Consider the following 12529-nt stretch of genomic DNA (forward strand, 5'->3'; position numbering starts at 1 on the left):
CGTCCTGCACGGTGTTGGGTTGTGAGCACAGGCCCCATCTGTGGACGTCGGGCACTCAGACCATCCTCATGGAGTCGGTTCCTAACCGTTTGTGCAGACACGTGCACATTTGTGGCCTGCTGGAGGTCATTTTGCAGGGCTCTGGCAGTGCTCCTCATGTTCCTCCTTGCACAAAGGCTAAGGTAGCGGTCCTGCTGCTGGGTTGTTGCCCTCCTACGGCCACCTCCACATCTCCTGGTGTACTGGCCTGTCTCCTGATAGCGCCTCCAGCCTCTGGACACTACGCTGACAGACACAGCAAACCTTCATACCACAGCTCGCATTGATGTGCCATCCTGGATGAGCTGCACTACCTGAGCCACTTGTGTGGGTTGTAGAGTCCGTCTCATGCTACCACGAGTGTGAAAGCACAACCAACATTCAAAAGTGACCAAAACATCAGCCAGAAAGCATTGGTACTGACATGTGGTCTGTGGTCCCCACCTGCAGAACCACTCCTTTATTGAGGGGGTCTTGATAATTGCCAATAATTCCCATTTGTTGTTTATTCCATTTGCACAACAGCATGTGAAATTGATTGTCAATCAGTGTTGCTTCCTAAGTGGACAGTTTGATTTCACAGAAGTTTGATTTACTTGGAGTTATATTCTGTTGTTTAAGTGTTCACTTTATTTTCTTGAGCAATGTATATATATATATATATATATATATATATATATGTGTGTGTATGAGTGTATATACTGTATATATGTGTCTGTGTGTGTATATATATATATATATATATATATATATATATATATATATATATATATATATACAGACCAAAAGTTTGGACACACCTTCTCATTTAAAGATTTTTCTGTATTTTCATGACTTTGAAAATTGTACATTCACATTGAAGGCATCAAAACTATGAATTAACACATGTGGAATTATATACTTAAAGGGAACCTGTCACCCCGAAAATCGCGGGTGAGGTAAGCCCACCGGCATCAGGGGCTTATCTACAGCATTCTGTAATGCTGTAGATAAGCCCCCGATGTTACCTGAAAGAGGAGAAAAAGACGTTAGATTATACTCACCCAGGGGCAGTCCCGCTGCTGGTCCGGTCGGATGGGTGTCTCTGGTCCGCTGCGGCGCCTCCCATCTTCATTCCAAGACGTCCTCTTCTGATCTTCAGCCACGGCTCCGGCGCAGGCGTACTTTGTTTGCCCTGTTGAGGGCAGAACAAAGTACTGCAGTGCGCAGGCGCCGGAAAGGTCAGAGAGGCCCGGCGCCTGCGCACTGCAGTACTTTGCTCTGCCCTCAACAGGACAAAGTACGCCTGCGCCGGAGCTGAAGATCAGAAGAGGCCGCGACCAATGAATATCCGTGACAGACAGAAGGACAGACGGATGTGACCCTTAGACAATTATATAGTAGATATATATATATATATATATATATATATATATATATATATATAGATATAGATATATACATGTGCGTGTGTATGTATATATATATTATGACGCTCCATGATAGGTGCTTTAACATTCGGCTTTTATATCAGTGTTCAAAATAAAGTCTCAGAGTTCATCTTGTCGTAAAAATAGGACTTTTAAGTGAAGGGGTAAATACAAAAGAAAAAAATAACTTAGACTTGGCAGAGCCGACCGGTACAAACAGGACACGTGACAGCGAGTCCGCCATAACCTGCTTTACAATGCAACAATACATGAGATTTACACCCCGGCTTCACACGGCGCGGGCACCGCGCACATTTTTTTAAATTATTTTCACTGAAGAAATTAGATTATTTATTTTTATTTAAAAATTGGGGGGAAAAATTGCGCAAGTCGCGCTGTGTGAAGCCGGCTTTATAAAAAATAAAAATACATTGTAACGATAATTAAAATATTTTTTTGATGTATATAGAATAATTTTCGGGTTTTATAAATTCAATGTACAGATCCTGGTGGTATCGAATTTCCCTTTTTTTTTTTTTTTTCTATCCGGCTCGGGCTCCGTGATGACAGTACGTGAGCGGATTAATGCTATCGCCGCGGAGCCCGGGCCGCCAATATAGTGACGTGTAACCACAAGGGGTTAATAACATAAAATGGCCGTAAGGACATTTACAGATCTATTCAACCATTTCTTAGACTGGGAAAACTGTGAGGCAAACAATATGGCTGCCACCATAGTAATCGCCTACGTGGCGGCCATGTTGGGTTTATGGTTTTACAGTTTTCTTCAGCCGTTGTCCCTTCAAGGAGGATGTAAGGGCGGCCATATTGTTTATTAAGGATTGAGACAAGGAATCTCCTCAAGACATGATTCTTTTTTTTTTTTAAGGTTAACAAAAATAAAAAAAATATGAAGTAAATATATATTTTGTTGGCCGCCATTTGGGGTAGCTGTGGGGGGATTTATCTTTACTAGTGCCAAGAAATGAGGCAGTTACCCATAGCAACCAATCAGATTGCAGCTCTCATTTTTCAAAGGCCCTTTGGAGAATGAGACCTGGAAGCTGATTGGCTGCCAAGGGCAACAAATGTTCCTGTCATATTCTTCAGTGCAGGTTAGATAATGAAAGCTGGGAAACGATTGGTCGCTGTGGACATGCGCCATTGAGGCGGATGTTATACAATTGCATTTTATACGTTTTTATTATATAAAACTGGTTTCAGGCTGTCATGATTGAGGGGATGGGGTGCTGTCCGATTTCTTAGTCGCTAGTACGGTCTTAATGGGGTTGTTCATGGGAGGACAATCTGCCTTACCAATGTCCCCATGACAACACTTCCTACCCCAAATAGGTAGGGACACTAAGCTCGGTCTCATAAGCAACTGGATAAAGAACGCATCTTACAGGATGTGGCCTATAGAACAGGAAGTGTTGTCATGGGGGCATATGTGGTATCACAAATACAAAAATATGTTTTTCTTAAAGGAAAAAAAAAATAATTATGAATCTGTGAAATTTACCATTTTTTTTTTAGCTAAAACCATAAAACTGAAATGACTTAAAATCCCTGAAAATCCACATTTATGAAATAAAACAAAAGGTGAAAATGGATGCGATCGGAACTGTGGGGTGGTGGTGACTAACGGTGACCCTAAAATCATAAAGCAAGGAAGGGGAGGACGCTGCAGATGTCACAGGGGCGCTGCATTGTCCATGGCAACAAATCAACTGTGATCACTGGTTGCTATGGGCAACGCCGCCATTTTTGTTTTTCATCCTAGATGTATTTAGGCCCATCTGGTGGCGTTATTATTAGACCCTGATGGACTATGCCAGTGCACGAGCCGGTAGAGACAGAAGACTAAAGCAGCAGGGCTATTATTATTCTAATGACGGCCATCTGGTCAAAATAGTCAATGGACGCAGCCAATCCCTGTAGGAGCCTAAGATGGCCGCCCACTGAAATGATTGTGGCACCTGGTGACTTGATCCCATTAGACATATACTGCTCAGTGCCCTTCAGTGGGGGCGCCTGTTGCCATCTATTCACAGGCCTCGCTGCCACCCAGTGAAGTTACCCATGCTTTTAGGCTACACTTACATGACATTTAAAGGGGAAGTGTCTACAGCCTTTTCATTTTTTTTATGCAAGATCTCTACTTCCTGTCAATATATGGAAACAACAATGCTCCCATTGACTGAAAGAAAGCAGAGATCTTGACACTGGTGAGGAATTGAGAAACAAAATATATTAAAAAGTTCTAGAGTATTTCATTCTACATTGATTAGGCACCATTTTCAAAAAGTCTGACCATCCCCTTTAATTCACATTCCAAGATGGCCACCGTGACTACGCTTGATGTGTTAGTTTAGAGGGGCCGTAGTAGAGGCGCGTTCATACCCACAGGACATCTATTGATGTAACTGTGTAAGTCTTGTTATAGGCACACATTCTGAGTCCCAGTCTCCTTAAAGGGACAAATCCATTTTTTTTGTTCTTTTCCTTTCCAGCGCAGTGTATACCAGTGCGAGTGACGGAGCCTGGGTGGAAAAAATAAGACCACGATCCACTCAGATTAACGTGACAAGCGAAAGAAAGGAAGCTGAAAGCTCCAGTTTTGGTGACCGTGTTAGATCGGATGTGATAGAACGCGTCACTTTAATCATCCTCGGGGTAGAGGCGTGCCCCTCGGGCCCATGCCACCTCCACCCAGCAGGATGGTACTGCCAGGCGTTACTCTCGGGACTCGAAGAAGACGACGACAGTTGAGCGGTGTGTAGTGTTTACTATACATGATAGCCAATATCCTGCTGCCTTCATAGCAAGAAAGGATTGGTGGCGTTCATGGCTTGGGCAGTAGAGGGCGGGATGGCCGAACTGTGGTGGGGCAAGGTGGCTGCCATGTTTATGTTAATCCCATGTCCCGTTGGCGGTACGGCGGGTAACGTGGACATCCCCAGTAATGGCGGTGGTACGGAGACCTCTTGAGCCATGGCTGGCACTGCGGTAAAGGACGAGCTGACTCCCATCATTGGGCTGGAGCGCAGCTGGTTGAGGGTTAGCGCCTGCGGCTGGTTCACCTGGAAAGGGTTGACGACTGGAGTAGATCCTTGCGCAGGAGGAGCTCCTGAAAAAAACAAAAATAATACATACAGTCATGACCAATAGTGTTGGCACCCTTGAAATTGTTTCAGAAAATGAAGTATTTCTCCCAGGAAACTATTGCAATTACATGTTTTGTTATACACGTTTACTTCCTGAATCGGGAACAAGACACACAGAGGTTGGGAAAAGGGTGGGGAATGGTACATAGGGTGACATGGAATTGGACACGGAGAGGCGAGGAATGGGACATGGAGGGACAGGGAATGGGACATGGAGAGGGGAGGAATGAGACATGGAGAGACGGAGGATGGGACATGGAGGGGCGAGGGATGGGACATGAAGGGACGGGTGAATGGGACATGAACGGGTGAGGAATGGGACATGGAGGGGCAAACAATGAGACATGGAGAGGTGGGGGATGGAACATGGAGGGACAGGGAATGGGACATGGAGGGGTGAGTTATGAGACATGGAGAGGCAAGGAATGGGACATGGAGGGGCAAAGAATAGGACAGGGAATGGGACATGGAGAGGGGAGGAATGAGACATGGAGAGGCGGGGGATGGGACATGGAGGGACGGGGATTGGGACATGAAGGGGTGAGGAATGGGACATGGAGGGACAGGGAATGGGACATGGAGAGGCAAGGAATGGGACATGGAGGGACGGGGAATGGGACATGGAGGGACAGGGAATGAGACATGGAGAGGTGAGGAATGGGACATGGAGGGACGGGGAATGGGACATGGAGGGGCGAGGAATGAGACATGGAGAGGTGGGGGATGGGACATGGAGGGGCGAGGGATGGGACATGAAGGGGTGAGGAATGGGACATGGAGGGACAGGGAATGGGACATGGAGGGACAGGGAATGGGACATGGAGAGGTGAGGAATGGGACATGGAGGGACGGGGAATGAGACATGGAGAGGTGAGGAATGGGACATAGAGAGGCGAGGAATGGGACATGGAGGAACGGGGAATGGGACATGAAGGGGTGAGGAATGGGATGGGGAATAAGACATGGAGAGGTGAGGAATGGGACATGGGGGAATGGGACATGAAGGGGTGAGGAATGGGACATGGAGGGACAGGGAATGAGACATGGAGAGGTGAGGAATGAGACATGGAGAGGCGAGGAATGGGACATGGAGAGGCGAGGAATGGGACATGGAGAGGCGAGGAATGGGACATGGAGAGGCGAGGAATGGGACATGGAGAGGCGAGGAATGGGACATGGAGAGGCGAGGAATGGGACATGGAGAGGCGAGGAATGGGACATGGAGAGGCGAGGAATGGGACATGGAGAGGCGAGGAATGGGACATGGAGAGGCGAGGAATGGGACATGGAGAGGCGAGGAATGGGACATGGAGAGGCGAGGAATGGGACATGGAGAGGCGAGGAATGAGACATGGAGAGGCGAGGAATGGGACATGGAGGGACAGGGAATGAGACATGGAGAGGTGAGGAATGGGACATGGAGGGGCGAGGAATGAGACATGGAGAGGCGAGGAATGAGACATGGAGAGGCGAGGAATGGGACATGGAGAGGCGAGGAATGGGACATGGAGGGATGGGGAATGGGACATAGGGAGATGTTATTGGGGTGGGGAATCGGCATGGAGTGTGGAGAGGTGGAAATAGGCATATACATAAATGGCTTCAGGAAATGCTGCTTTTAGAGAAAAAAAAACATTTAAAAACTAGTAAATCTGATTTTATAGTAATGAGTGCAGACACGTAGGCAGTAGATATAATATACATATATCCGGGAGGAGGGCGTCCCACAGTCTGTAATTTAAACTGTAACCGCGCCGCCATAGGTAAGTTCTAATCCTGGGGCCACATGTCACTGGGGCTTATAGTCCCCCAACCTCCGATTTACAGACTTGAAGATGTCCTCACAACTCGGATGGGCCTGAGAAACAAACGTAGGAGCCTTTTGTATCTCAGGAACCGGAACATCACATGAAATGATTAAATTGCTCTAAAACTAGAGAAAGATGCGGGCGCCCTGGGAAGTTCCTGTGGGTCCGTGAGAGGCTGTCCCCATGTCCCGGCTTTGTGAGAGGCCTCTTTATGCTGCTGTGACTGGAGGGAGTGTGGGCGGCTTACAAGGTATTTCAGGAATCCCTAATGTAAACAGGTCATTTCCGATTTCCAGGCAGACAGGAAAAACACAGGAAAGACACTTTCTCCTGTATTAAGAGGTCCTGGCCGGGTGCCAGAGCCAATTACAGTGTCCGGGGAGCCTCCTCCAAGGTCGGTGGGACACACATGGACTTCTCAGGGGGCCGGGGGCTGATCAGGAGCTTCAGGACACTGGATTAACTTATTTGCCATTCTGTAATGCAGCCCTCCGCTGTGATCCAAGGGTTAAATCTCCCTTCTATACCACACGCTTGGTATTTACAAGCTACAGTACAGACCAAAAGTTTGGACACACCTTCTTATTTAAAGATTTTTCTGTATTTTCATGACTATGAAAATTGTACATTCACACTGAAGGCATCAAAACTATGAATTAACACATTTGGAATTATATACTTAACAAAAACGTGTGAAACAACTGAAATTATGTCTTATATTCTAGGTTCTTTAAAATAGCCACCTTTTGCTTTGATGACTGCTTTGCATACTCTTGGCATTCTCTTGATGAGCTTCAAGAGGTAGTCACCGGGAATGGTTTTCACTTCACAGGTGTGCCCTGTCAGGTTTAATAAGTGGGATTTCTTGCTTATAAAAATGGGGTTGGGACCATCAGTTGTGTTGTGCAGAAGTCTGGTGGATACACAGCTGATAGTCCTACTGAATAGACTGTTAGAATTTGTATTATGGCAAGAGAAAAGCAGATAAGTAAAGAAAAAAAAAACGAGTGGTCATCATTACTTTAATAAATGAAGGTCAGTCAGTCTGAAAAATTGGGGAACTTTGAAAGTGTCCCCAAGTGCAGTGGCAAAAACCATCAAGCGCTACGAAGAAACTGGCTCACATGAGGACCGCCCCAGGAAAGGAATACCAAGAGTCACCTCTGCTTCTGAGGATAAGTTTATCCGAGTCACCAGCCTCAGAAATCGCAGGTTACCAGCAGCTCAGATTAGAGACCAGGTCAATGCCACACAGAGTTCTAGCAGCAGACACATCTCTACAACAACTGTAAAGAGGAGACTTTGTGCAGTGGTAAAATAGCTGCTAGGAAACCACTGCTAAGGACAGGCAACAAGCAGAAGAGACTTGTTTGGGCTAAAGAACACAAGGAATGGACATTAGACCAGTGGAAATCTGTGCTTTGGTCTGATGAGTCCAAATTTGAGATCTTTGGTTTCAACCACCGTGTCTTTGTGCGACGCAGAAAAGGTGAACGGATGGACTCTACATGCCTGGTTCACACCGTGAAGCATGGAGGAGGAGGTGTGATGTGTGGGGGGGCTTTGCTGGTGACACTGTTGGGGATTTATTCCAAATTGAAGGCATACTGAACCAGCATGGCTACCACAGCATCTTGCAGTGGCTTGTTATTCCATCCGGTATGAGTTTAGTTGGACCATCATTTATTTTTCAACAGGACAATGACCCCAAACACACCTCCAGGCTGTATAAGGGCTATTTGACCAAGAAGGAGAGTGATGGGGTGCTACGCCAGATGACCTGGCCTCCACAGTCACCAGACCTGAACCCAATCGAGATGGTTTGGGGTGAGCTGGACCTCAGAGTGAAGGCAAAAGGGCCAACAAGTGCTAAGCATCTCTGGGAACTCCTTCAAGATTGTTGGAAGACCATTTCCAGTGACTACCTCTTGAAGCTCATCAAGAGAATGCCAAGAGTGTGCAAAGCAGTCATCAAAACAAAAGGTGGCTACTTTGAAGAACCTAGAATATAAGACATATTTTCAGTTGTTTCACACTTTTTTGTTAAGTATATAATTCCACATGTGTTAATTCATAGTTTTGATGCCTTCAGTGTGAATGTACAATTATCATAGTCATGAAAATACAGAAAAATCTTTAAATGGGAAGATGTCTCCAAACTTTTGGTCTGTACTGTACGTACTTCTGAGACATGAGCCTGGTGTCTATGTTGGTATTTACAGTGCACCTTCTGGAGTCCAAATCTGCATTTCCTAACATATCTTTATAGAGCTCTGAGCTCCTTTTTTTCTGATACAAAGCTCCCACCCCCCCCTGCATAGCACAGAGATACATGATAAAAATTGTAGTACCTGCAGTCGCCACTAGTCGGAGAAAGATCTGGTTGAACTCCGATATAATTTGTCTTCAGAAGGCTCCCACTAGTGGTGGCCACAGGTACCACATTTTTGTCATGTGACTACATCTATGCAGGGCATTTGGAGCTATGTGTCAGAAAAACTGCTGAGGACGTGCGTAAGATGTTATGGCTTTAAGCGATTATTGATCTTGGTGTTGTATTAACCCCTTCACTCCCCAAGCCATAATATGGTGCAAGTGTCAAAAAGCGTGCTCAGAGGTGGCTCCAACATACTCGCGAGTAGACAATGGGTAGCCTTGAGTTGGGCTGCCCGTCGCAGTTATCATGGTATATCAGTGAAGCCCATCCTGTGGGACTTTAAAAAAAAAAATCTATATATAAAAAAAAAAAAATTGCAAAAACATAAAACTTTGAATCACTTCAATTTCCCCAAAGCGAAAAGAAATAAAAAAATATATATAGGAAAATAAAGTTTGATCAATCAAAACACAAAACTTATTTAACCCATACGGTAAACGCTAAGAAAAGAAATCGATAGGCCAGAATTTACATTTTTCGGATGAAACACTTCAAATAAAAAAAAAAAAATGCAACAAAAGCGATTAAAACATCAGCTCGACGAAAAAATGAAAAAAAAAAAAACTTACGGATCTGAGAAATCGGTGACACAAATTTTATAAAAAAATTTTTTTTACAAAGTTCAGAATATTTTTATTAACCACAAATATAAAAGATACCTATACGAGTTTGGTATCGCCGTAATCGTACTGACCTGCAAAATCACGATGTCAGGTCATTATTACCGCATACTGAACGCTGTAAAAACAAAACACACAAAAAAAAGTAGCGGAATTTAGGGATTTTTTTTTTTTTCACCATTTCGCCGCATTAAAAATTAAACGGTAAAATTAACGATGTTGATCAAAACGACGACTCGTTCCGCAGAAAACAAGCCCTCGTATGGCTACGTGGAGGGAAAATTTGAAAAAAATTGTTATGGATCTTGGCGGAACAGGATGGAAAAACAAAAATCTGAAAATAAAAATTGTCCGCGGTGGGGACGGGTTGAAGACTGGAATGATGTCTTTATCGGTGCGCCCAATCTGAGCTGTTCGGCTCTGCTACATCCACCACGCTCCGCACTACATCCCGCACTGTACCTGATGCCACTTGGCTCCTACCTGATGCCAAGAAGGGGTTGAACGTCGGGGCGGGATGAGCAGGCATCGTAACCAGCGTGTCCAGGTTTACTAAGGCAGCGTTGGGTCCCAGGAAGGACTCTGGGGTCTTCCGGGCAATGCTCTGTTTGCCGATGCTGGTGGGAGTGGTGGCCTGTGAATCGAAGAGGTCGGGACTCGTGGTGCCGCTGCGCAGGGATGGGAGAGTTGATATGGAGTCGGCTGGAAGAGATAACACAAGACTGTGCTTAGCACAAGCTCTCGGTGACGGCGCTGCGCCTAGGAGTCATCACTGTCTCAGTAGTGCAGCCTCACGGATCAGGCCTGTAACTTTAATCATTATATCTCGGCTCAGAAAACAGGAGAAACATCGTTTTTTTTTTTCACAATTTCATTGTACATTAAGGGCTTTCTTTTACATAGTAACATAGTAACATAGTTAGTAAGGCCGAAAAAAGACATTTGTCCATCCAGTTCAGCCTATATTCCATCATAATAAATACCCAGATCTACGTCCTTCTACAGAACCTAATAATTGTATGATACAATATTGTTCTGCTCCAGGAAGACATCCAGGCCTCTCTTGAACCCCTCGACTGAGTTCGCCATCACCACCTCCTCAGGCAAGCAATTCCAGATTCTCACTGCCCTAACAGTAAAGAATCCTCTTCTATGTTGGTGGAAAAACCTTCTCTCCTCCAGACGCAAAGAATGCCCCCTTGTGCCCGTCACCTTCCTTGGTATAAACAGATCCTCAGCAAGATATTTGTATTGTCCCCTTATATACTTATACATGGTTATTAGATCGCCCCTCAGTCGTCTTTTTTCTAGACTAAATAATCCTAATTTCGCTAATCTATCTGGGTATTGTAGTTCTCCCATCCCCTTTATTAATTTTGTTGCCCTCCTTTGTACTCTCTCTAGTTCCATTATATCCTTCCTGAGCACCGGTGCCCAAAACTGGACACAGTACTCCATGTGCGGTCTAACTAGGGATTTGTACAGAGGCAGTATAATGCTCTCATCATGTGTATCCAGACCTCTTTTAATGCACCCCATGATCCTGTTTGCCTTGGCAGCTGCTGCCTGGCACTGGCTGCTCCAGGTAAGTTTATCATTAACTAGGATCCCCAAGTCCTTCTCCCTGTCAGATTTACCCAGTGGTTTCCCGTTCAGTGTGTAATGGTGATATTGATTCCCTCTTCCCATGTGTATAACCTTACATTTATCATTGTTAAACCTCATCTGCCACCTTTCAGCCCAAGTTTCCAACTTATCCAGATCCATCTGTAGCAGAATACTATCTTCTCTTGTATTAACTGCTTTACATAACTTTTGGGAGTTATAGTACCGCAAACACTGGGAAAAAAAAATCACCGACCCCCCCATATACAGAACAAGCTGTATGCAGTTGTTCCAAGCTGCGGCACATTACATCAGGAAAGGGTCTTTCTTCAGATGGCGCAGCGGGCCTCTTCCTTCTCCTTCTGCATGTCCCTAAACTACACTGCACATGTGTGACCTCTGACCCTGCGCCCCATCCATTGCTGCTGCACATTATAAGGGGCCGTTCTGCCAGATGTTGGACTCTCCCCGGCACCTGGGATGCATCAGATTTCACCATGCGCTTTCCAAGGAGAGAATTCTTGCACAGTCTCAGACGCCAGAGGAATGTTCTGGATGCGAAACAAGTGGTCATTAACTCTGGAAGAAGAAGGCTGCACTCCCTGATGCATCAGAGTATACAGCTGCTACCGAGCCATGGCACCAGGCAGGGATGGGAGGAGAGGGGTGGGAGACAGAATGACTGCAGGGGGCTGCATAGGACTGAGCTCAGTACACACAGACTCATAGTGCCGCAGGCAGGAAGACCACCATAGTGCCACACTCAGCTTGACCAACCATAGTGCCGCAGGCAGGAAGACCACCATAGTGCCACGCTCAGGAGGACCAACCATAGTGCCGCACACAGGAGGACCGACCATAGTGCCGGACACAAGAGGACCGACCATAGTGCCGCACGCAAGGGGACCTGCCATGGTGCCGCACACAGGAAGACCGGCCATAGTGCCGCACGCAGGAAGACCGACCATAGTGCCGCAGGCAGGAAGACCAACCATAGTGCCACACTCAGGAGGACCAACCATAGTGCAGCACGCAAGGGGACCAGCCATGGTGCCGCACACAGGAGGACCGATCATAGTGCCGCACGCAGGATGACCGACCATAGTGCCACACTCAGGAGGACCAACCATAGTGCAGCACGCAAGGGGACCAGCCATGGTGCCGCACACAGGAGGACCGATCATAGTGCCGCACGCAGGAAGACCGACCATAGTGCCGCAGGCAGGAGGACCAACCATAGTGCCACACTCAGGAGGACCAACCATAGTGCAGCACGCAAGGGGACCAGCCATGGTGCCACACACAGGAGGACCGATCATAGTGCCGCACGCAGGAAGACCGACCATAGTGCCGCAGGCAGGAGGACCAACTATAGTGCCACACTCAGGAGGACCAACCATACTGCAGCACACAGGAAGACCGGCCATAGTGCCGCACGCAGGAA

At 46.4% G+C, this 12529-nt stretch overlaps 2 protein-coding genes across 5 annotated transcripts in view; one reads left to right on the top strand and one right to left on the bottom strand.

Annotated features, from left to right (window-relative positions):
• B9D1 (B9 domain containing 1) overlaps window positions 1-12529 on the top strand; it is a 154299-nt gene that overhangs the window by 98529 nt on the left and 43241 nt on the right. The window lies entirely within an intron of this gene.
• The window catches only part of EPN2 (epsin 2), a 50277-nt gene continuing 39273 nt past the window's right edge, over window positions 1526-12529 (bottom strand). For 2 of the 3 annotated variants that reach the window (XM_069734648.1, XM_069734649.1), the window contains 2 exons: window positions 9964-10182; window positions 1526-4578 (listed from right to left, as the gene is read on the bottom strand). In XM_069734648.1, coding sequence (XP_069590749.1) covers window positions 4268-4578; window positions 9964-10182 — 530 coding nt within the window. In that variant the 3' untranslated portion in view covers window positions 1526-4267. Of the gene's footprint in view, window positions 4579-9554; window positions 9599-9963; window positions 10183-12529 lie in introns of all 3 variants that reach the window. The other variant, XM_069734650.1, reaches the window with a different exon arrangement.

Source organism: Ranitomeya imitator, chromosome 7, assembly GCF_032444005.1.
Source record: "Ranitomeya imitator isolate aRanImi1 chromosome 7, aRanImi1.pri, whole genome shotgun sequence".
Classification (NCBI taxonomy): Eukaryota; Metazoa; Chordata; class Amphibia; order Anura; family Dendrobatidae; genus Ranitomeya; species Ranitomeya imitator.